General features: G+C 46.2%; 1 protein-coding gene across 1 annotated transcript in view; it reads right to left on the minus strand.

The window, feature by feature from the left end:
• Positions 827-25,947, minus strand: part of HS3ST3A1 (heparan sulfate-glucosamine 3-sulfotransferase 3A1) — a 101,422-nt gene continuing 76,301 nt past the window's right edge. The window contains 1 exon segment of the mRNA XM_003483116.4: positions 827-3,638. Within this exon segment, the coding sequence (XP_003483164.3) occupies positions 3,017-3,638 (622 nt within the window). The 3' untranslated portion in view covers positions 827-3,016.

Below are 25,947 nucleotides of genomic sequence, written 5' to 3' on the forward strand. Positions count from 1 at the left end.
AGTGCGAGTGGGGAGTTGCTGTTGGTTTAAGGTGAAAGATGCATGTGAAAGTTGCTGCATGAATATAAAGTGTCAGCATTTTATAGACACATTTATTTATTCACACACTGAATGGTGGTTATCTTCCTGGAAACCGATTTGGCAGGTATTAGCTGACAGAACAGGGATGAGGGTGTTTAGGCGAAATTTATCCTCTTTACACCTGCAGAGTCGAGAGTTAACGTGCAGACACTTCAGTGTTTTAACCCCCTGCACAACCTGCCAAAGGAAGGATTCAAGTGCCAAATGGGGATTTCATCCGGATTACCATTAAGGGCTGCTCCAACTTTGAGGGTCTTTGAAAAGAACAAAGTTAGAACAGGATTAATACTCCTGAATAATAAATCTCCATTCTCAAGAGGCTTCTTAGTCTCTAGATAACAGAATAAAATTCATTTCCCTTAAAATGTCTTAGTTGTCCCAAGAATTTATACACTGTAGCCATGGCTTCAAAAGCAAATGATTCAGAATGAAGCTGTAGCTATCTGGTTGTTCCCCACCTCTCAGAAGAGCCAAGGGGGTCGGTAGGTATTTCTTGGAGCAGACAGCTTGGAGCAAGGATGACCAAGATGTGCGGATCGTGAGCAAAGCCGAGTCTTTGGTGTAATGAAATGGACCAAAGAAAGCGGAGGCCGAGTTCATGCATAGTGAGAGGCAGTACCCTATAGAGACAGAAATGGAAAATTCCCGTTCTGGCTACACGGACCCTGTGTAACCCCTCCCAACACTCTGGTGAAATCTTCTATAGTCGCTCATTTTCAAACTCAGATGAACAAACAAAAAAATCTACACGCAATTCTGTTCTTTTATTGTTTCTGAGCACAAAAAGATGAAGGTTGCTGAACACAGGTGTTAGGTGCGTTTGTGTCCTTGTGCCACCTTCACACACCGGCCAAGCACAAACAAGAGTTAAGAGAAAAGATGGAAAGAGTTTCCAATGAGTTTCTTGTTGCTGGTAGGGACAATGCAAGTGAACAAAAAACAGGCTGGAGCATTGGGAAACTGAAGACACAGACGTGAAGAATGGCGGCTGGAGAGGGGACCTGGATGTGGGGTTCTTTGACCCCCATAAATGAGGACTAATAAATACATCCAGAGATTTGGAGCAATGCTAGGCTATCTAGAAACTTAAGTAATTTTTTCCCTTCACTTCAATCCTGTGTTTGGCGTCTCAAGAAATACACACCTCACTTGATGCTCTTTGCACAGTAGGGCTGCATGTTTTAAAACAGCTGTAGTTTCTTTTGATGGACGACACTGGAGAAGGAAAAGGCCACTAGCTGAGAATAAATACCAGAGGCAGATACGGGAAACTTCCATGCGATCGCAGATATTGTCCTCTTGGGTTTAACCCTGTAATAAGATGTTGCTGACAGACTAATTATAAATGTTTTATATAGTTTGCGCATATGTGCTCCTCTGTAAACCAATTTAATTCCGATTAATGCTGAGCTCGTTAATGCCCACTGAGAGAGCAAAGAAATACCCCTCATAAACTCTTGATTTATTCGCGCTATTTAAATGGAGGACGGGCAGGAACAGATGGGAGAAGAGGAAGCGCCGCCGTCTAACCCACGTCGACACGTCTTAGAGTGTTTTCCAAATACTAACGAAGAGTGGGTTATACTCGGCACAAATAGGAAGTGGGTAAAAAAGTAAAGTGACAAAGTGACCGTCTCCTCTCCGCCCAGGAAAAATCGGGGCCTTGTAAAATGCGACGTTTATGGATTTTTTTTTTTTTTTTTTTTTTTTTTTAGTACTCGCTCCAAGGTTAGATAGAAGATTGCAAAGAGAGCAGATTTTCTTTGTGAACAATGAGGTAAAAAAATGAAATTTAGACCTGTCAAGTTCTGACTGCAGTGAGTTTTTAAGGAAAAAAAAAAAAAAAAGTCAAGACAAGGATAGGTGAAGTGTTCTATACACCGTATCCGGCTCCTGGTGGACTGGCCGTCTTGACACTAGAACCCAGGAGCTTCTCTCGGCTTCAGGGGAGTCAAGATTTCCCCGTCTGGGGTGTTTTCAGAGCCAGGACTGGCTCTGAAAGGATGTTGTGTCCGGGTGTGTGTACGACCCTTTCACTTTGCTGTACACCGGGAACCCACGCAATAGTTTTTTAAAAAGACAAACAAGATTTTGTGTCCAGGACGGAGTGGTTTCCTTGAGCGCAACTGTGTCAGGTGTCTGAGCGCCCTAAGGCTAGCCCGGGACTTAGAAAGCAACAGGAAACCTCTCTGTGCTGTCTCACGGGGCCCCCAAACTAGCTACTCATTTCTACAGCTTCAGATGCCTGTGCCTTTCCCGTTCTCCCTGGAAAGAGGGGTACTAGATAGGGAATGCGTGGAAACAGGGGTCCACCATCTGGAGACATCATTTCACCTCCCTGAGACTCAGTTTCCTTATCTGCACAGTGGGCATCATAATTGCTCTGTCCTGTGTTCTTGTATCACCACATCTTAGGACAAGGATGTAAACGGGTGTTGTCTTTGAAAGCACTGCGGTTAACTGGCAAGCGGTGTGCAGACATACTGTATTATTCTTTGGGAAGTGGTTTTAAAAGGGGGGGGGCACAGGAAAAAAAATAAAGGGAAGAAAGCATACGGACAGATAGCAATTTTATCTGGGCTTCGTTTAAAAAGAGAGAGAGAAGGCGAGAGAGCTGTACCCGCAGGATTTTCTTAAAAGTTTTAATGCAACTTAGGCTCATACTTCATCATTATGTATATAAAACATAAAATAGAAATGGAAAATGGAGAGAATCGAGACGCCTGAAGGTTTCCGTTCTCGTTGATCCAAATGCTGGCCGTCGGCGGTTCGGGAAGACGGCGGTGGCGGGGAGAAGAAGAATCTCTTTCACATTCATTGAAAAAACTACGGAAACACATTACCTGCAGCACAAATAGTAGACTGCCTTTTCTCTACCCGACCGGTAAAAAAATATATTATATTCTGATACTCTCTTTCTTTTTAAATTAAACTGTCAGCCGTCCCAGCCGAAGTCCTGGCCGGTCATCTGGTAGAACTTGCGGTTGAAGGGCCGGTAGAAGTCGCGCAGCCGCCGCAGCACCTCGCGCTCGATCTCGGGGTGCGGCCTGCCCTTGGTCTTGCCCAGGCAGTGCGGGCGGCCGCTGCCCTCGGCCTTCTTGAGGCAGGGGAAGCCCTTGGTCTGGTTGAAGTAGAAGTGCTTGTCGCTGATGATGCGCTTGAGGCCCAGGAAGTCCTGCACGCGGCCCAGCTCGCCGGCCGGGTCGCGGATGAGGCGCTCGCCGCTGACGAAGAGCATCTGGCGGAGCGGGAAGTGGCGCAGCCAGTGCTCCAGGTGCTTGGCGTAGAGGCCGATCTGGATGGCGCTCCAGGACGTGTCGATGAGGCCGGCGCTCCGGTTCCGGAAGGTCAGGCTCTCGAAGGTGGGGATGTCGGGCCGCTTGGAGAGCGTCTGCGTGTAGTCCGAGACGGCCCTGGTCACCGGGTCCCGCACCACCACGATGAGCTTGGTGGCCTTGGACATGGCCGAGATGCGCGCGGGCGCCTCGCGCGTCACGAAGTAGCTGGGCGTCTTCTCCATGGTGATCTGCCCGTCCAGGGTCCGCGGCATCAGGTCCCTGCGCGGAGCAGAGGAGCACGTTAGGGCCAGAACAACGAGGGGGTCCCCCGAGGTCCACAGCAGCCCCTCCCGAGGAGCAAGAGGGTCACCTACAACCCGGGGCCCGCCTGCCAGGGCTGCGGTGCCAACTGCCCCGCTGCCGGGAGGTGTGACCGCGGAGAAGTCGCACAGACGCTCGGCGCCCTTGCTTCCCTGTGTGTGCACTGAATGGGACAGAATAATAATACCGATCTCCCGAGTTGGGTTAATGATTAAACGTGTTGATACACCTGAACAGCTGAGGAAAGCGCCTGGCAGGGAACAGGTGCTGCGTCCTTTTTAGTTTCGATAACGATCAGCCCGCAATGCTGTAAGAAAATAACTCGGATCAAATTCTTTAGGTGAATTAGAATATTGTAATAAACACAATTATGCGGCCACGAGATGGTTTTAAAGTACCCCGAGCCCTGTCTGTAGTTTTCTTATAAACAAAGCAATTATAGTCAACATAATACCACTGCATAATTCACAAAATACTTCTTTTTAATTCCCGAATTTTCCTGGAACAAGCAAGACTTATTAAACAATCTATCTTTCAGCTAATCACTTGCAAGGCCATCCTCATAGCAGTCTAAACATCTTGTTTCCTCTCTCCTTTGGCCCCGATATCGGTGTTACTCTGATGTTGTGGTTTTACTTTCATGTACATCAAATTAGGTTCTCACTTTCTATTGTTCAAAACACTCTTGATGATCCTTGTCTGTTTATTCTTCCTGAGGAATGTTAGAATCACTTTTTCATGTTGAAAAAAAAAATTCCACTGGGGTCTCTTTTTTTCTTCCCTTTTTTTTTTTTTTTTTTTTTTTTTTTTTGTCTTTATAGGGCTGCACCTGTAGAACGTGGAAGTTCCCAGGCTAGGGGTCCAATCACAGCTGTAGCTGCCGGCCTACGCCACAGCAATGCTGGATCCTTAACCCACGAGCGAGGCCAGGGATCAAACCCTTGTCCTCATGGATACCACTCAGGTTCTTTACCGCTGAGCCACAGTGGGAACTCACCCTCTGGAGTCTCGATGGAGCGGGTACTGCTGCCTAGGTCAAGCATAAGTTCCTACTGAGAACTGATGGATCTCAGAGCCAGTCAGAAAGTATGAGCAGGAGAGAGAAAACCTATTTATTCTTCTAATTTAAGTGTACTGCCATTAAATCCACTATTTATTATGTTTTTGAAATACATATATGAATATTCTAATTTTGAGGCACTAAGTTTTTATAAGAAATAGGTTTTGCTCAAATCAATGTTAAAATACATGTATTTTGGGAATTTATTGCAAGGACTAAATATATTTTGCCCTTTGATCCCCTGATCCAATCTTATAAATATCCTAATATTAGATTCACTTTTATTCCTGGAATAAACTCCATTTGATCATATGGTACATCATTCTTGTAATATCACCCTGGACTTGATTTATCATTATTTTGCTTTGGAGTTTTCATCCATATTCATTAATGAGATGTTCCTGTAGTTTTTCTTTTGATCAATAGCTTAATCAATGGTGACAACATGAATTATTCCACAAATAAAATGAGTTGAGAAATGTTCCATATTTCTCTATATCCCAGAGAAGTTTAAGTAGCAGAATAATTTTCTATTCCTTCAAAATTTGATGGGAGTCACCTACAAAGCCATCTGATACTGGTACTTTGGGGGCTGAGGGTAAGAGAGGAACTAGAATCTTCAAATATCTTTCCAGTTTTTTCTGTGGCTATTGGTTTTTTACAATAATCCTCTGCCTTGTTGTGTCAATGTTGGCAATGAATAGTTTTCTAAAAATGACCATTTGAGTAGCTGAAGTTATATGCCCAGTCTCAACTGTAATTTTGTGCTTTTTTCTGCCTTTCTTTCTGCTTTCGAGATGACTTTTTAATTTTTTCCATCTTTTAAAAAAAATTATCATAGTTGCTTTGCCCTGTGGTGCCAATTTCTGCTGTACAGCAAAGTGACTCAGTCATACATGTACAGACATTCTTTTTTTAAAAAAAATACTGCTTTCTATCATACCCTATCCCAGAGACCGGATCCAGTTCCCTGTGCTGGACAGTAGGACCGTATGGTCTGTCCATTCTAAACGTCAGAGTTTGCTCTAGAGGACTTTTTAAATTGCACTTATTTGCATTTTAGTTTCTTAATGACTCCTTTATTCTTTTCTATTTATGTTTTGTTCTTCTCATTTAGTTCATTTATTATTAATCTCTCTTCTCAAGTAATAAAAGCATTTTGAGGCTTCTGTTTTTCCCTCTAAGTGCAGACCTGGTCAAATTCCACAGCTTTTGACATGTTCTGTTGTCATTTACGTAACTTCACAAATAGGAAGTAATTGCATTTGGTATTTTTTGTTTCTGTTTTTGCTTTGGGCATTAGCTGGTGTTTGGTTTTGATTAAATTATGGTGGTTGGTTTGTTCCTAACTGTGTTGTTGACATCTGTTTCGTCTTTGTAATGAAAGGATGCGTCTGTGCTACCCGAGTGTACCTTTGTTGGATCCTCCCTCTATACTTTTTTTCTTCCCATGCTGTTCTCTGTGTGTATTTTATGAAAAATTTCAAACGTAACCCAAAGTGGAGAGAACTGTAACCTAAATCTCATGGGCTGTACATCCAGCTTCAGGGATGCTGACTGCCAAGCTCGCTTCATCCCTAGCCCCCCATTTCTACCCCTCATCACCTACACGGGTCAGACGTCATATCAACTGCTTCATAAACAATCCGGTTCCCATCTGCACTGCACAAACTCCTCAACATGTGTGCCCATAAGCCACTGATGCTGGGTTGGCTTAAAGATCCAGGTTTTCTCACACTTTTTCTTCTTTGATTTTTCAGTCAGGTTATCTTTGCCTTTTTGGGGGGGGGGAGGGGGAAGTGATACTTAGATATCTGATTTCTGCTGCTTTTTTGTTACTGTTTAAAGAAATCCGCAGAGTTCCCACTGTGGCACAGCGGGTTAAGAATCTGAGGACAGCAGCTCAGGCCGCTGCAGAGGTGCAGGTTCAGTCTCCAGCCCAGCGCAGTGGGTTGAAGGATCTGGCGTTGCCGCAGCTGCGGTGTAGGTCGACGCTGTGGCTCAGATTCAGTCCCTGGCTGGGACTGCCAGATGCCGCAGATGCGGCGATTAAAAAAAAAAAAAATCTGCAGTTCCTTCTTCAAAAGAACTTTTAATGTCTCGCCATTCCCCATTTCTTAAGTATACCTTAAGGCCCAGGTACGATAAAGCCAAGACCAGAGGGGTCAGTGCTGATCCAAGGGACACACAGATTGTCATTACAGCCTGTGCAACGCTGCTGCCAGTCTGTGACGTTGACTTCCTTCGTGGCTCTGAGACACTGGCTCGACCAACCCACTTTGGACGCTTAGCTGCTGTGTGAGATGAGCCCCGTCTATCCAGAAACGGCTGGACTATCTCCGTGAAGGAACTGGACCGAGGCTGTGAAAAAAGTTTGCTCTGTAAAAGCAAACCTCCAATATCACTGAGAGATAAGAAGGCCTTTTTGGCGATTAAAAAAAAAAAAGTCAGTGTTCTTGCCTCCTTTCAGTCTCTGACTTTGAACTACTCGACCTTGTATTTTTAGCCGAGAAACAGAGATAACAGGCTTTGCTCGGGGCTACTGGTTGGCCACCAGCCTCCTCCCTCGGGCTCGGGGAGAAGCACAGACCCCCAGCGGCCTTTCAGCAGAGGTTCAAGCCACAGAATGTGCTCGGCCAGAGGACATACTCCTAATATCTCCGAAAAAAGAAACCATATTTTAAATTATCTCGGTAGGGCAGGGCAAAGAGCTACCCAAAATAGGAGGATTTGGAAGAGGAAATGGCTAAAATTGGATTTCAGGAAACAAACACATTAATTACTGTCACCTCTGCAGGATGAGGAAAGCTGCCGGGTTAGCACGAGGCCGGGGTGGGGTGTCGGGGGGAGCTCTGAGCTGCTTGCGAGCCGGTCTCTTCGGAAAGAAGTGCAAGCACCAAACACCTCTTGTAACGTCTCGATCTGTGTCTCCATTCTTTAGCCCACATCTTGGGGTGGACGGGGCGTTCGGAGCTGGTGGATGCCAACTATTGCATTTAGAATGGATAAGCAGTGAGGTCCTGCTGTGCAGCACAGGGAACTCTATCCAGTCTCTTGGGATTGACCCTGATGGACGATAATATGAGAAAAGGAGTATGTGTATATATACGTGGCTGGGTCACTTTGCTGTACAGCAGAAATTGACACAACACCGTAAATGAACTACACTCCAATCAAAATAAAAGTGAAAAGAGAAATGCAAGTGTAAACACGTCCTGAAGCTCACACTGCGAGGACGACGCTGTGTAAGGGGCAATGTGAGTCTCAACTGGCAACCCCCCCCCTTAATTCTGTATTCATTTTAAAACTGTCACTGCAATTTGGATGTTCAAAAAGATCCTCTGTCACAGAAAACGAAATGCACCTGGACTTTGGAATGTCAGACTTCAGAGTGTTTAGGAGAACGCAGAACTCGTCCTTCCCTGCCTGAGTGACTCTTCTGTGACTCCGGGATGGACTTGGCCTGGGCTGGGCAACGGAGGAGCCATCCCAGGGCCATGAGAGCTTTGCAGAAACACCCGGCGGGCCAGGGGAGCAGAGAGGCATGAGAAGACATCGGAGGTCCGCCTAAAGACAGATCAAGCCAGGGATGGGGGAGCCCTTGCACGGAGGGGTGGGAAGGGAAAGTCTTAGGGTGCCTGAATTTCCAGGCAAACAGTATAGGCCATTCCACTCGCCTCTGCGTAATGAAAAGAATTCTGGAGACCTTTACAGTGGTACTGGGGAAAGAGCAATGGGTAGAAACTAGAATTATAAGGGAACATTAGAGAGGCTTATTTGTTTTCTCCCCAAGAAGTCAAGGAGAAGAAGGGATTTCGCAGGCAAAGCAGGAGTTTACAAGGTGGGTCAAAGAGTTGGAAGGGTGCTGCTGACGGGAGAGATGTCCAACTCTCCAGGCTAGTCTCCCTCAGCCGGCGTGCTCTGCAGTGGCCCACAGGCCCTCAATCTTGAGAAACTCAGCATGACCCATGAGAAGGCACAGTGCAGAGAGAAAGACCTGGATGATTTTGCCAGTTTTTATGGTCTGAAATCAAGGGGCTTGTACAGGAATATATAAATAACTCTTAAATATCAAAAATTACAAGATAAATTTCTCAATCTTTTTTTAAACGAGCAAAAGATCTGAACAGACATGTATCCAAACAAGATGTACAAGTGGCCGACAAACCCATGAAAAGACACTTAGCATCATTGTCCTGAAGGACCTGCGCATCAGACCCCAGTGAGACAGCACCTCACACGCCACACGTCGGCCAAATAGAAGCGTTAACACAGAACCGAAGAAGCGAGAACCTTCATTCAGAAAGCAGTGTGGTGGTTGCCTGGGGCTCACGGGAGCGGGTGGAATGGGAATGACGGCCAGTGGCTGCAGGGTTCTTTTGGGTGTGATGCAAATGTCCTAAGTTAGACCGTGGCGGCAGTTGAATTTCTGTGTGAATATATAGAAAATGCTGGATTGTATTATTTAAAGGAGTCACTTTTATGGTATATGAATTCTATTTCAAAAAGTTATTCAGTAATGAGCTTTTTTAAAAAAAAGCAGGTCATACACATTTGTTCTTTGTCCCAAAGAAAAAAGGAGAATTATTATATTCTCTTATAATAGCCAAAAAGTGGAAGCAAGACCAGTCTCCACAGAGGGTAAATGGACAGACACAATGTGATCTGTCCACATAAGGGAATATTATTCTGCGTTAAAAAAGAGAGGCATTCTTTAAAAAAATTATTGAAACATAGTTGATTTACAATGTGTTAATTTCAGGAGTACAGCAAAAGTGATTAAGTTATTAAGGTTTTTAAATATATATATATATTTCTTTTTAAAATTCTTTCCACTTTAGGTTACTACAAGATACTGAGTATGGTTCCCTGTGCTCTGCAGTTGCTCTCTGTTGGTTGTCTATTTTATATTATAGTAGGATGTGTACATTTTTAAACTTTCATTTATTTAAATTTTATATTGGGGTATAGTTGATTTACAATGCTGTGTTAGTTTCTGTTTTGTTTTTTTAATTTAGGGCCGTACACGCAGCATATGGAGGCTCCCAGGTTAGGGGTCAAATTAGAGCTGTAGCCACTGGCAGACGCCACAGTCACAGCAGCTGGGGATCCGAGCCGCATCCGCAACCTACACCCCAGCTCACAGCAACGCCAGATCCTTAACCCACTGAACAAGGCCATGGAATGCTGTGTTAGTTTCAGGCATACAGCAAAGTGATTCGGTTTATATAGATATATTCTTTCCAGATTCTTTTCCCATACAGGTTGTTACCAAGTATTGAGTAAAAGAAGGGCATTCTGACACCTGTTGCAACAGGGATGACCTTGAGGCTTTGCTGGGTGAATCACCCAGTCTCAGGAGGACATGCAGGGTGTGATGCCACTTGTACGAGGTCCCTGAAGGGGACAGAGACAGAAAGTAGGGCAGTGACTGCAGGGCCTGGGGGAGGTGGACTGAGGCCTGAGTGTTTCATGGGGACAGAGCTTTAAGTTTTCTGAGATGAAAAGGGTTCTGAAGAGCAATCGCTCAACAGTGTAAACGCACTCCCACACTGACCGTACACTGAAAAATGGGGAAGATGGTAAATATTATGCTATGCCTGTTTTACCCTCATTTATTTTTATTTTTTTACAATTTAAAAAAATTAAAATTTTTTTTAGGGCTGAACCTGTGGCATATGGAAATTCCCAGGCTAGGGGTCCAATTGGAGCTGCAGCTTCCAGCCTCCACCACAGCCACAGCAACGCTGGCGATGAGCCATGTCTGTGACCCATACCACAGCTCACAGCAGTGCCAGATCCTTTTTTTTAAAATTACTCAATGAATTTTTATTAATTTATAGTTGTACAAGGATCATCACAACCCAATTTTAGAGCATTTCCATCCCAAACCCCCAGCCGATACCCCACCCACCAACCTGTCTCCTTTGGAGACCATGAGTTTTTCAACGTCTATGAGTCAGGATCTGTCCTGCAAAGAAGTTCATTGTGTCCTTTTTTTAGATTCCACATGGAAGTGAGAGCACATGATGTTGGTGTCTCCCTGTCTGACTGACTTCACTTCGCATGATAATTTCTAGGTCCATCCATGTGGTTGCAAATGCTGTCATTTCTTTCCTTTTAATGTCTGAGTAATATTCCATTGTGTATATGTACCACATCTTCTTGACCCACTCCTCTGTCCATGGGCATTTAGGTTGTTTCCATGTCTTGGCTATTGTAAACAGTGCTGCAATGAACGTCGGAGTACATGTGTCTTTGCGAGTCGTGGTTTTCTCTGGATAGATGCCCAGGCATGGGATTGCTGGATCAAATGGTAGTTCTATTTTTAGTTTTCTGAGGCATCGCCATACTGTTTTGCACAGTGGTTGCACCAATTTACAATCCCACCAACAGTGTAATAGGGTTCCCTTTTCTGCACACCCTCTCCAGCCCCTATTGTTTGTAGACTTTTTGATGATGGCCATTCCGGCTGGTGTAAGGTGGTACCTCATAGTGGTTTTGATTTGCATTTCTCTAATAATGAGTGATGTTGAACATGTTTTCACGTGTTTTTGGCTATCCATATGTCTTCTTTGGAGAACTGTCTGTTTAGATCTTCTGCCCATTTATTGTTGGGGTTGTTTGGGTTTTTTTTTTGGTATTGAGCTTCAGGAGGTGTTTATAAATTTTGGAGATAAATCCCTTGTCAGTCGCTTCATTTGCAAACATTTTCTCCCATTCTGTGGGTTGTCTTTTCGTTTTGTTTAGGGTTTCCTTTGCTGTGCAGAACCTTTTAAGTTTAACTAGGTCCCATTTATTTGTGTTTTTACTGTCATTACTCTATGTGGTGGATCTGAGAAGATATTGCTGTGTTTATCTTGGAGTGTGTTTTGCCTATGTTTTCCTCTAAGAGTTTTACCGTATCCGGTCTTATATTTAAGTCTTTAATGCATTTGGAGTTGATTTTTTTGTATGGTGTTAGGAAGTGTTCTAATTTCATTCTTTTACATGTACCTGTCCAGTTTTCTCAGCACCACTTATTGAAGGGACTGTATTTTCTCCATTGTATATTCTTGCCTCCTTTGTCATAGATTAGTTGACTGTAGGTGCATGAGTTTAATTCTGAGCTTTCTATCCTGTTTCACTGATCTATATTTCTGTCTTTGTCCCAGTATCATATGGTTTTGATGACTGTAGCTCTGTAGTATAGTCTGAAGTCAGGGAGCCTGATTCCTCCAGTTCCATTTTTCTTTCTCAGGATGGCTTAGGCTATTTCTGGGTCTAGATGCTTCCAGACAAACTTTAAAGTACTTCATTCTAGTTCTGTGAAAAATGTCCTTGGCAATTTTCAGGAGTGTGTTTGAGTGTGTTATAATCAATTGATAATTTATATAATGTATCTTTGTATTCTTGATCATAGAAATATTTCTCCATTCATTCATTTAGGTCTTTCATAACTTTGATGATTTTTTATAATTTTCTCCATAAAAGCCTTGTACATCTTCTTTGGAAAAAAAATGTCCTTGGTACTTTGGTACAGATTGAATTACTTTGGGTATGATAGTCATTTGGATGATACTGATTCTTCCAATCCAAGAGCATGTATGTCTTTCCATCCACGTTTGTGTTATCTTTGATTTCTTTTATCAGTGTCTTATTGTTTTCAGAGTACAGGTCTTTTGTCTCTTTAGATAGGTTTATTCCTAAGTATTTTATTCTTTTTGAGGTGATGGTAAATGGGATTGTTTCCCTAATTTCCCTTTCTGATCTTTCATTATAGCATGTGGAAACGCAGTCAATTTCTGTGTATTAATTGTGTATCCTGTGACTTTGCCAAATTCATTGATGAGCTCTAACAGTTTTCTGGTAGCGTCTTTAGGATTTTCTAGGTGTAGTATCACACCATCTGCAAATAGTGATAGTTTTACTTCTTCCTTTTCAATTTGTATTTCTTTTGTTTCTTTTTCTTCTCTGACTGCCATGGATAGGACTTCCAAAACTATGTTGAATAGCAGTGGCAAGAGCAGACATCCTTGTCTTGTTCCTGTCTCAGTGGGAATTCTTTCAGCTTTTCACCATTGGGGATGATGTTAGCTCTGAGTTTGTCATATATGGTCTGTATTATGTTGAGATAGGTTCCCTCTATGCCTACTTTCTAAAGGGTTTTTATCAGAAATGGGTGTTATCTTGTCACAGACTTTTTCTACATCTATTGAGAGGATCATATGGTTTTTATTCCTCAGTTTAATGTGGTGTATCACACTGATCAATTTGCGGATATTGAAGAATCCTTGCATCCGTGGGTTAAATCCCACTTGATCATGATGTACAACCCTTTAATGTATAGTTGGATGTGGTTTGCTAGTATTTTGTTGAGGATTTCTGCATCTATGTTCATCAGTGATATTGGACTGTAATTTTCTTTTGGGGGGCATCTTTGTCTGGTTTTGGTGTAAGGGTGATAATGGCCTCCTTAGAATCAGTTTGGAGTGTCCCTTCCTTTGCGGTCTTTTGGAATAGTTTCAGAAGGAGAGGTGTCAGCTCTTCTCTAAATGTTGATAGAATTTGCCGTGAAGCCATCTGGTCCTGGACTTTTGTTTGTTGGAAGTTTTTTAATCATGGTTTCAATTTCAGGACTTGTGATGGGTCCATTCATCTTTTTTATTTCTTCTTGGCTTAGTCTTGGAGGATTGTACTTTTCTAAGAATTTGTCCATTTCTTCTAGGCTGTCCATTTTATTAGCATATAGTTGCATGAGTAGTCTCTTACGATCCTTTGTACTTCTGTGATGTCTGTTGTAACTTCTCCTTTTTAATTTCTAATTCTATTGATTTTGAGTCCTCTTTCTTGTTTTCTTGATAAGTCTGGCTAAGTGCTTATCAATTTGGTTGATCTTTTCAAAGAACCAGCTTTTAATTTCATTGATCTTTTCTTCATTTCTATTTCATTGATTTCTGCTCTGATCTTTATGATTTCTTTCCTTCTGCTAACTTTAGGAATTGTTTGTTCTTCTCTCTAGCTGTTTTAGATGTAAAGTTAGGTTGTTTATTTGAGCTTTTTCTTGTTTCCTGAGGTAGGCTTGTATTGATGTAAACTTCACTCTTAGAGCTGCTTTTGCTGCATCCCATAGGTTTTAGAGTGTTGTGTCTTTGTTGTCATTTGCTTCTAGGTGTTTTTAAATTTCCTCTTTGATTTCCTCAGTAGTCCATTCGTTGTTTAGAAGCATGTTGTTTGGTCTCCACGTGTTTGTGTTTTTTGCAGTTTTTTTCTTGTTGTTGATTTCCAATCATATAGTGTTGTTGTCAGAAAAGATGCTTGATATTATTCCAGTTTTCTTAAAGTTACCCAGATTTGTGGCCCAGAATGTGATCAATCCTAGAGAATGTTCCATGTGTACTTGAGAAGAACATGTATTCTGCTGCTTGTGGATGGAATGTCCTATAAATATCTATTAAGTTCATCTGGTCTAATGCTTCATTTAGGGACTGTGTTTCCTTAATGATTTTCTGTCTGGATGATCTGTCTATTGCTATAAGTGGGGTGTTAAAGTCCCCTGCTACTATTGTGTTATTGTCAATTTCTCCTTTTAAGGTTGTTAACAGTTGCCATATATATTGAGGTGATCCTATGTTGGGTGCATATATATTTACAATTGTTATATCTTCTTGGATTGATCCTTTGATCATTATGTGATTTCCTCCTTTGTCTCTTATAATCTTTAAGATCTATTTTGTCTGATATGAGTAATTGCTACTCCAGCAGTCTTTTGATTACCATTTGCATGGAATATTTTCTTCCATTCTCTCACTTTCAATTTTTATGTGTCCCTAGAAGTGAAGTGGGTCTCTTGAAGCAGTATATAGATGGGTCTTGTTTTTGTATCCATTCAGCCAGTCTGTGTCTTTTGGTTGGGGCATTTAGTCTATTTACATTTAAGGTAATTATTGATATGTATGTTCTTACTGCCATTTTATTAACTATTTTTGATTAGCTTTTGTTGTTCTTTTTTCTTCCCTTCTTCTCACCTCTTGTGGTTTGATGACTATCTTTGGTGTGTATCTGAGTTGCTTTTTCTTATTTGTGTGTGTATCTATTGTAGATTTTTGGTTGAAAGTTACCCTGAAGTTTTTGTTTTTTGGTCTTTTTGTCCTTTTAGGGCTGCACTCGCAGCATATGGAGGTTCCCAGGCTAGGGGTCTAATTGGAGCTGTAGCCACTAATCAGCCAGAGCCACAGCAATGCCAGATCCGAGCCACATCTGTGACCTACACCACAGCTCACAGCAACGCTGGATCCTGAATCCACTGAGTGAGGCCAGGGATCGAACCTCCAACCTCATGTTTCCTAGTTGGATTTGTTTCCACTGTGCCATGATGGGAACTCCCAAAAGTAACCCTGAAGTTTTGATATAGGAGTCTATATATATATGAGATTGTTTTAAGTTGCTGGTCTCTTAATTGCAAGTGCCTCTCCAATGTCCTGCGTTTGTACCCTCCTCTTCTCACAGTTTCTGATTTTGGTAGCATATTTGTGTGTGGATGATTTCCTACCTTTACTGTATACATGCATTTATGGTGAGCCTTGTCATTTTTTAGTATTTTTGTTTCTAGTTGTGGGCTTTTCTTTTCCACCTAGAGAAGTTCCTTTAGTATTTGTTGTAAAGCTGGTTTAGTGGTGCTGAATTCTCTTAGCTTTTGCTTGTCTGTAAAACTCTTGATTTCTCCTTCAAATCTGAATGAGAGCCTTGCTGGGAATCTCATTTGGAGGTTTTTTCCTTTCATCACTTTAAGTATGTCATGCCACTCCCTTTTGGCCTGCAGAGTTTCTGCTGAAAAATCTGCTGATAACCATATTGGAGTTTCCTTGTATATTATTTGTTTTCTTTCCCTAGCTGCTGTCAATGTTTTCTCTTTGTCTTTAATTTTGGTCAGTTTGATTAATATGTGTCTTGGGATGTTCCTCCTTGGGTTTATTCTATGTGGTACTCATTGTGCTTCTTGGATTTGAGTGAGTGATTCCTTTCCCATGTTAGGGAAGTTTTTGGCTATTATCTCTCAAATATTTTTTTCTGGCCCTTTCTCTCTCTCTCTCCTCCTTCTGGCACCCCTGCAATATGGATGTTGGTGCGTTTAACACTGTCCTAGAGTTCCTTTAGACTGTCATTTCTTTTTTCTCTTTTCTGTCCTCATCAGTGATTTCCACTAGTCCTCCACCTCGCTTATTCGTTCTTCTGCATCCTGTATTCTGCTGGTGGTGGTTTCTAATTAATCTTTTATTTGTTATTGTTTTTGCATCTCTACTTGCTTAATACTTAAATCTTGTGTTTCTTTGCTCATTGTTTCCTGTAATTAATCTTTGCTTCCAGTTTATTTCCAGTGTCTTGAATCATCTTCACTGTCATCAGTCTATAGTCTTTTTCATGGGGTCTGATAATCTCCAGATCACTTAGCTGTTTTTCTGGGTTTTTTCTTGCTCCGTTATCTGAGTTATAGTTCTCTGCCTTTTCATTTTGTATAGATTTTTGGTGTGGTCTCCTTTCTGCAGGCAGTAGGGTTGTAGACTCTCTTGCTTCTGATGTCTGCTCCCCTGCCCCCTGTGGCTGAGGTTGGTAGGGGGCTTCCTGTAGGCTTCCTCATGAAGGGACTGGTGCCCGCCTGCTGGTAGGTGGAGCGGATTCTTATTCCTCTGGTGGGAGGGGCTTTGTATCTGGGTGAGATTAGAGGGCTGTGTGCCTGGGGAGTCTTTCGGCAGCCTGTTTACTGATGGGTGGGGCTGTGATCCCACCAGATTATTGTTTGGCCTGGGGCGTCTCAGCCCTGATCATGGGGCCACACTTCTCCAAAATGGCCCCTCTAGAGGAGCACATGCTGAAGAACATTCCTGAGATCTTTGTCTCCAATATCTTTCCCCAACAACGAGGCACAGTCACCCCCTTGTTTCCCCAGGAGATCCTCCAAGAACTGCAGTCAGGTCTGATCCAGATTCCTAGGGAGTCTCTGCTTTGCCCTGGGAACCAGTGCACATGAAAGCCTGTGTGCGCCTTTCAAGAATGGGGTCTCTGTTCCCCCAGTCCTGTGGCGCTTCTGCGCACAAGCCCCACTGGCCTTCAATGCCAAATGTTCTGGGGGCTCCTTCTCCCAGGGCCAGATCCCTAGGCGTGGGGACCTGATGTGGGGCTCAGCACTCTCACTCCATTAGGTGAGTCTGTGATACAGTTACTTTCCAGTCTGTGGGCTGCCCACCTGCTGCGTATGGGGTTGCTTATATCATGTAATCGCCCCTCCTACCGTCTCTATGTGGCTTCCTCTTTGTCTTCTGGAGTAGGATATCTTTTTTGATAGTTGCAGTCTTTTTGGTTGAAGGTTGTTCAGAAGTTGGTTGTGATTTTGTTGTTTTACGAGAGAAGGTGGGATCCAGTGCTTCTGCTCCGCCATTTTAATCCCGTCTCAACGCCTGATCCTTAACCCACTGAGCAAGGCCAGTGATCAAACCTGCAATTCATGGATACCAGTTGGGTTCATTACCACTGAGCCACAATGGGAACCCCACCTTGATTTATTTTTAAAGCAAAGAACGCACCCAGAGGACAGAGTTAAATTGCATGGATAGAACCGAATTAGGTAAATGAGTCTTTTTGGCTTTACCAGCACTTAGACACGAGACAAAGAGCTGGAGGAGACGGGTCCCACTTCTGCTTGCCAGACCACAGGGAATATAATAACAGAGAGTCCGTGAAGCTGCCCGAGATGAGAGGAGCTCTGTGGTCCGTGTCTGCCCACGGCCACTTGGGTGACCACAGCTACTCTCTTGACCTCTCAAATCTCAGCTGATTCACCTTGCCAGAAGAATCAAGCCAAGGCGCTGGGGAATCTGGATTGTACACGGAGTGTGGGCAGGACCACATCTAGGATACCCCAAGCACTGCTCTCGAGAAAGTGACACCTGTGTACAGAATTCCCAGCAGCCAGGAGAACCCCATTCTATGCAGATAATGAGGGTCCAGAGGAGGTCAAGGGACCCCCTTGAATGTTGCTGGGATGTGCACACACCCACTGCTTTGAGGCCTCCTGTGTAGGACATTCAGACAGCGAGGAGGCCTGATGGGAGAGCCATACGTTCGTTGGCAAAGCTAAGTTCTCTGTAAGGATGGGCTGGCTTGTTCTGGGGGCTGGGGAGGAGATGAGCTCAGTTTCTCAGGGGCATCAGTTTCCTCCCGTGTGTGTGTGTGTGTGTGTGTGTGTGTGTGTGTGTGAGAGAGAGAGAGATGCAGTTGTGCCAAGAGAGGGACCCTGTCCGGCAACACTTCCACACTTCCATCTGATTGATGACATTGTGCCACCCTGGTGTCCCGGGGACTTCTTTTTGGATCTGATGAGTCATGCTGGGCTTGGTGTCAGTAGCCTAGAGGTGTCTGAGCAGCTGTCTGTCTGGGCCTGGGGAAACATTAGGGCCGACGGGGAGCAGGACAGACCTACTAAATAGCTTCTTCGTTTCTCCTCCCGCCCCAAATCAAATGAGTAGTTAGTGGCTGAAGTTGCCCACCAGCCCAGAGGGTTCCCACCATGGACAAGGGAAGACCCACCCCAGGGTTGTGCCCCTCCGACAATTCCAGAGAAAGACCTGCCTTGGGACAAGATGCCACTGCCCGGCACTGTCAGGGCCACCATGCAGAGGGCGCCCTCGATGGCATAATAGCCCATATTCATGGTGCTTATGACACACTCGAGAAAGTATGAAAATGGAACCCATCTCTTTTGCTTTCTCTTACCCATCCGTTTGGGCCATTCCCCTGAATTCCCACTGCCTTCACACTGTCGTCCTGCTCCCACCGCCTGCCGCACATGCCCGCAGCCCTCCCTGGAGGCACTTCTTCCCACACCCAAACCCGTCACCCCCCCTGCCGCCGTGTGTGTCATAAATGGTGTTGGGTCAATTAGTCCTTCCTACAGCCAAACAAATCTTGGCCTCTCATCACACAACCGAGTCCATGCCAAGCGCCTTGTGGACACACGAAGGGTGACATGGCCACTCCTGGAGGGACCCCAGAAGACCATCCCTCAGAGACCTGTGTCCAGCCGACCACAAACACACGTGTGATTCCTCTTATAAACAGTTCAAGCACTGGCCAAACCCACCCAAGGTTAGATGTCAGGACAGCAGTTGCACCCAGGGGGGGGGGGTTAATGACAGAAAGGGGCACGGGGACGCTGAGAAAGTTGGGACTGTCCCAGCCCATGATGCGGGTGCTGGCGACACAGGGTGTCCGCCGGGTGAACAGTCACTGGCTCCCACCCCAGGAGGTGCGTCCTTTTCGGAACGCGGTTACACGTCAGTGAGACGTTGACAGCGTGTGTGAAAAATACATACTTCTCCACGGGATGCATGCGTTCAACAAAGGGCCACGGCCACCTCCATCTCCACCTTGCGGAAGTTTGGATACCGAGAGAAAAGGAGGTGAGCCCCCCCCACAGGACCCCTGTCCCCGGGCCCAGGTAAGCCTCGGAGCAGGAGCTGCCTGGCCTCCTGCTCATTCTGCCCATGCCCCGAGCACCGCGGGGTGCACAGCGCCACGGGGGATGTGTCTTAGGGTGCAGGAAGCTCTCTGAATAATGTGCTGTGTCTGCACATGTTAGCAACGGCTTTCTTGTCCAAGCTTTACACCATCGTAGGAAAGATAAGCGCGGTTTTCTGATGAAGGCGCCGAGATTCAGGGAGGGAAACAGGATGTCCAGGTTCCCACGGTCAGCACACGGGAGGTGACGGATGGTCCTCCCGGTGCCGAGGTCAAGGTTCTTCCCATTGCATCGGATGAGAGGAAGTCAGCAGACAAGAGGGCAGGACGAGGACAGGCAGAAGGTGACCTGGATGCAGCCAGTTCGATGGTGGGAGAACCCGACATGAGAACGTGACCCAGAGGTGGCTGTGAAGAGCCTGCAAGACCCAAGCTCTGAACTGAACGCAGTCGGAGGAGCGGGTCCGTTTGAAACAGGGGAACTGAGTGGAATCAGACTGAAACGGTGACGGTGGGATTAATATCAGCGCTCGGGAAGGTCCGAGTCAGGGCGCAGGGCAGGACCCGGCCGGGTAACCACGCGGGGAGGCGTGTCCAGGATACTCCAGGCTTGAGGGGCTGGAACCTGGTTATGGGGCTGAGCGTGGGAAGGAGGCAGGTGCTCAGAACCAGAAGTTCGATGGGAGAACAGTTTACGGAGGGAACCAGGGAGACATTTTCAAATGAGAGTCTAAAGTTTTACAGGTGGAAAATAATAGAAATTTTACCTAAAGACAAAACAAAAAAAAAAAACCAAAAAACTTATTTTGAAGAAAAAAGTAGCCCCCTTCTCTTAAAAAAAAGAGAGAAAAAAAATGGAGGTTTCTCTTCCAGCAGGGTTGAGGCTAACATTTACAAGTGAAGATTTCTGCCTAAGAATTCTAATGAAGATGAAAGCAACTCCTTACTGGTTTTATCCTAAAATATGGCTCATGGATGGTTATCTCCATGAAGAAAATACAGTTTTTTAGGAAACTGGGAACAAAAATGTGGATTCGGTCTCGATTCTGTTGTTAAGAAGCTGTGTGATCCTGAGCAGGTTGCTTAAGTTCTCTGGGCCCTGGATTCTTCACGAGCAAAATAAGACCACTCTTGTCTACGTCGCTGAGGTTCCAGGTGGGGCTGGGGCCTTGACTCATCAGCAGCTTGTCAGAGTTGAGGTGCTGCACAGCCTCACTCTTGCCGCTCTGTTCTCAAGTGTGATTCCACACATTACACCAAAAGAGGCGTATGACTCACGACGCAGGGCACGTCTGCATCCACAGAACGGATTTCAAATCCGCAAGGTCAGGAAGAAAGCCGCGCCAGCAACAGACGCCCAGGGAAAGTGCTGAGGTTAGTTCAGATGCTGGCTGTCTCAGCGTCGCCCTTGAGCCTGGAGGCAGCAGGAAGACAGACGCGTCCCCCAGCTGAGCGGTCCCCTGCATTCGAGAAGACAGGGACCAAGGAGGTCATCTCTGTCCCACGTTTCGTGCCCGAAACATCAAAACTAGATGTCACTGCCGGACGGTGAAGTTCAAGGATGGGACTCTGTTCCCATAACAGACACAGGCAGCCAGAATTCAAGTCCACGTGCCTTAGGAAGAAGACAATGAAGACGGAGGCAAAAGGACACTTACTAAGCACTTAACCACAGACCGAGATTAGAGGTATCATTTCCTGCGTCTCACAACAGCGAAAAGCAGAAAGGATTGGCAAAATTTCTCAGATGAGGAAATAAGCTCAGAGAGGTCTCGTGAGTTGTCCAAAGACACACAGGAACAAGGGAAAGGGACAGAATGAAAATCCACATCCATTCTGCTCCAGGGCACGTGTTCTGTCCGCCTCCCCAGACACCCAGGCAACGTCGGCGGGAATCTTTTGTTGATGGCGTGGCCGGCTTTGACATTCTGTCAAACACCCCTTCCCCCTTCATCTCAGGGTGTGAGTCATTCTGCCTGGAATCTTGCAAACAGGTAAAAGGACACAGTCTGTTTTTTAAAGGCTTTCTTCTGTAAGGGGAAGTCCAGCGTTGTGAGGCAAAGCTAATTTCCCTTGAGAAATAAATAAATCTGGCCCGTGCATGCATACATTTTTTTTTTTCAGTCTCTGCAACCAAACAGAACCGTGTGTCTGTTTTTGGAAGCCTCTGGCAGCAGAAAATTCAAGGGAAAACATGCTCTTTTCATGGCCATGGCACGAAGGTGGTTCCTGGGCCCTGATGGTAAGAGCCCAGAGCAGAGGAAGCCGCCCCCAACTCCAGGGCCGCTGGCCCGCGTCCCTTGGGCCAAGGCCCAGCCGTGCCAAAGGTTCTTCTCCTGCTGTTTTGATGGGGGACCCCTCTCCAAATGTGCCTTGTGAGGCTGGAAGGAAACCTCTCCTTAGTTGTTGTTTGAGTTGGCGTCTGGGGGAGAGGAAGACTTAGGGTTTTGAACCGGCTCCCACACTGACGCGCTCTCCATGTGCAAATGTCATGAGCCCACCTGTCGTCAAGAAACGCAAGCATCACAAGCGCTTCCATTCAGAATGGATGAGCAACAAGGTTCTTCCATGCAGCACAGGGAACTGTACCCAGTCTCCTGGGATAGAACAGGATGGAAGATAGCATGAGAAAAAGACTGTCTACATATGTGTGACTAGGTCGCTTTACAGCAGAAACCGGCACAACACTGTAAATCAAGTGTACTTTAATTTAAAAAAAGAAAAGAGAATAAATACAAACTCTACAGAAAAAAAAAAGATACCCAAGCATCAGACTTAGCTGGTCCATTTCCTAGTGCCCTCGATGGTAAATGCCTTCTAAACTTCTGAGTGATCAATAAAGAGAAAGAAAGGGGTGGTTCTCACTCTCCCGGATTTTGAGTTTTAAGATTTTTATTGGACTATAGTTGACTTACAGTGTTGTGTTATTTTCAGGTATACAGCAAAATGAATCATATGCGTATATATATATATATATATAATGAATAAAATAATAAAGAATGAAAGAATATATATATATATAGATACGATTCTTTTCCCATATAAGGTATCACAGAATATTGAGTAGATTTCCCTGTGCTACACAGCAGGTCCTTGTTACTTACTGTTTTGTACATCGTAGTGTGACGATGTGGCACATACATGCAATAAAAAAAAATGAACTCACACCATTTGCAGCAACATGGACGGACCAAGAGAGTCTCATACTAAGTGAAGTCAGTCAAAGACACACATCCGACGAGATCGCTAATACGTGGAATCTAATAAAATGATACAAAGGAACTTCTTCACCCAACAGAAAGAGACTCAAAAATTTCAAAACCGAAACCTCTGCGGTCACCCAGGAGGAGACGCTGGGAGAGGAGGAACTGCGAGGTTGGGATTAGCATACCACACACTCTTGCCAGATTTTGTGACAAAAGAAGCAGGATGATTCCAAGAGAGCAACACCGCGTCGCTCAGCTCTGAGAGGGGGAGAGGGAGGTCAAGGACCCTCGGCTGATAATCGGGGGCGGGGGTGGGGGGCTCAGGGAGGGGCTGCAAAGACATCGGTGTCCCGGTCAGAGAGAAGAACCGGCCTGAAAGGCCAGCGTTATCTGGGATCATAAATTCAAGCAATAACCTTTATGCTTGGGCAGGACTGCAGGGCTTCCCAGCAGTCCCACCGCCCATCTCATTCCTCGCCTCTAAGGAAATACAGAACAGGCCCGTGTCTCGCCAGGCTCCTTGCTGCCCCCTCAGATTTTCTCCTTCTAAGTTGACTGCCTTGGGAAACGCATGTATTTTCGTACCGTTTAAAAGGCCATTTCTGACCCTGTGGACGGTGTCCCCGATGCTGTTCTAAAGTGATGTCTGGCTCTTGGGAACTGAGGCGTTTCTCCCAAAGCCTATGAAAATACCAACAAAGATCCAGAAAGAAAAGCCCTGACAACACGAGCAACTAACTGAACCTTTGCGACAACGAGTGATAGTGTCGGGAGCTCTAAGACAAGCAGGGCCTTCACAACCCCTGCAGGAAGACGGGAACTTGCCCCCGTCCGCGGCGGGCCTGTCTCCAGACCTCAGACACTCTCTGTGCAGCAGCTTAGTGACCGCGATTCGTCTGTCCCCAGGTACGGGCTCAACCCTTGCACGACCCCCAGAGAAAGCCTCGCCTCCACTCCTGCAGCCCCTGCAACCCATCTCTGGCTCTGGGAGAGAGCCACGCTTTGGAAAACATTGGCAGTTTTTAATTTTAGAATGTGAGCATCAAGTATTTCATAAGCATGTATCTGGAAAGGCAAACAAAATAGCACAATCATTAGGCTCCTGATAAACGAAGGGGGGGAGGGGTCTGGCATGAAACTTCAGTAGAAAGGGCCCGAGGCTTGTAAAAAACGAACGACGGAAGGGCCTGTGCCCCGAACTCGGTTTTCTTTCATTGAGCGTAGTGTCCAAATAACATTTTTGGATATGCGGTGACTAAAAAACTTGGCATCTAGGCCACCTTGGGAAAAAGGCAACCTTGAGACGTCATTTCGGTTGAAGAACAGACAGAGCAAAATTACGAGCTCCAAACTGAAGTCGGTGTCCCGGAAACGGTGGGGGCCTCTCAGTTCAGTTAGAGGAGAAATGCCTGAAAGACTGGTTCTAAGTCTAGTTATAAAAAGTGACCACTTGGCTGCACGGCAGAAACTGGCACAACATTGGAAATCAACTCTAACTTAAAAAAAAAATAAATGTAACAAAAAATTGCAAAATAAACACATCATTTTCCAACCAGGGGGAAAAAAACCATAGAAAACAGAGATAAACTATGATTAAATTAGTCAGGATCTAGCGCCTGAAAAATAGTTACAAATTCTTAGAAGCGCCCTGTGTGAGTGAGAAGGAGGGAGAGGCTGTTCACAGAGAGGCGCAGAGAGGAGATCAAAGAAGATCTGGAGAGGGTTCCCGGGTGGCACAGGGGGTTAAGGATAGTGTCGTCACTGCTGGGGTGCGGGTTTGATCCCCGGCCCAGGAACCTCCGCATGCCTCAGGCATGGCCAAAAAAAAAAGAGAGAGAGAGAGAGTTAATGATCTGGAGAAAGGAAGACAGGAGGCCTGGGCTCTAGTGAGGGCAGCGCCCCTGACTGAGACCTGGGAGGGTCTCAGAAGCCCCCCTCCCCAGACCCTGGTTTCAGAGTAGGGACGTCCCAAGAAGACACAGCCGGGTGGGCACGAAGCCCGGCTTAGACTCTGGCCTCCCGGGCCCTGGTTCGCGGTTCTCTTCACAATACAGCATCCGTCTTGAATCCCAGAGATGCGGCGGGCTCGGGTTTGACCACCTTGGGGCCCGGAGGGGCAAGTCCCGCACGTCTGAAGCCGGGGGGCGGGGGGGGGGCGCATTAATCCCGCCAAGCGGGGCACCGACTGCTCTTCATCCTCGCGGAGACGTCTCACCAGGTTGCAGGATCGAGGACCGGGGGCGGGCCGGGCCGGGCCGAGCAGCTCAGCTCCCGCAGCCCTGAGGCCGAGGCCGCCCCCAGCCCCCTCCCCTTGGCTTCCGACGGGCGCGTCATAAACGACCCGTCTGAGCCGCGCTGTCAGCTTTCCTGGGACGGGGGACTGAGCCTCGCATCAGCCCCGAATTATCAGGCCTGTGCACGTGGGCCGCTGCAGATCAGGGGCGCAGCGCGCTTTCCTGGCCTGGAAATCACAGCCCGGGGGCGGGGACGGGAGCTGAGACAGGCCCAGCACGAGGAGGAAAACAGGTTTCAGAAAGGCTCTCGGTGACAAGGGCGCGTTTTGGGTTGTTTTGTTTTCCTGTTTGCTTCTGGACACAGAAGAGAGGCTCATTGATCCGTCTTTAAAACAGGAAAAGCGACGTGAAGCTGCGATTGCGCCGGGTCAGGGGCCCCGGACTGCCTGGATGTTCTTTCTGAATTTGCCATCACCCTGCCCCAGCACCGTCCCTGGGTCTGAACGTCCAGCAGTAGGAAGGTGCCTGCATCCTGTCTCACTAGCGGGACTTGCGCCACAACCCCACTCTGGTGACGTAAAACCAGCCTTTGAAATACGGGCCTCAAGGTGAAGTGCGGCGGGCAGGCACCACCAAGGTCAAGAGGGCCCTCAAGGTGTCACTTCAACACAGGCCATCCCATCGCGTAGGAGGGGAGAACAGTGGCTCCAACGGGGTCCGGTAGGGGGTACCTGCAGGGCTCCCAGACCAGAAGCGCCCCACACAGGGACCCACGGAGCAGCGACACACCCAGCGCAACCCCTAACCCAACAGCCTCCCTCGGGACTCACACCAGTGGGGGCCCAGGAAACGGCTTCTTCAGCCCTCCTGCCCTGTGTCTTTGAAATGCAAGGTCTGAAGGCTGAGGTGCTCAGCGTTTGTGTTGCTGCGGACACCGGGGATGGATGTGGCCCAGTCGGGGGGCAGTCGGCTGAGAAGAAAGACAAGTCACTCATCCGGTGCCTCCCACCAGCCAGCATGGAATGGCTTCCGGATAGAAAAGTATCACTTGCAGGGCTCCCGTGGTGGCTCAGTGGGTTAAAAACACAACATCATGCCCATGAGGATGCGGGTTCGATCCCTGGCCTCTCGCTCAGTGGGTTAAGGATCTGGCATGGGTGGCAGATGAGCCTCGGATCCAGCGTTGCTGTGGCTGTGGTGTAGACCACAGCTAGAGCTCCGATTGCAGCCCTAGCCTGGGAACCTCCAAATGCTGCAGGTGCGGCCATAAAAAG

Source organism: Sus scrofa, chromosome 12, assembly GCF_000003025.6.
Source record: "Sus scrofa isolate TJ Tabasco breed Duroc chromosome 12, Sscrofa11.1, whole genome shotgun sequence".
Classification (NCBI taxonomy): Eukaryota; Metazoa; Chordata; class Mammalia; order Artiodactyla; family Suidae; genus Sus; species Sus scrofa.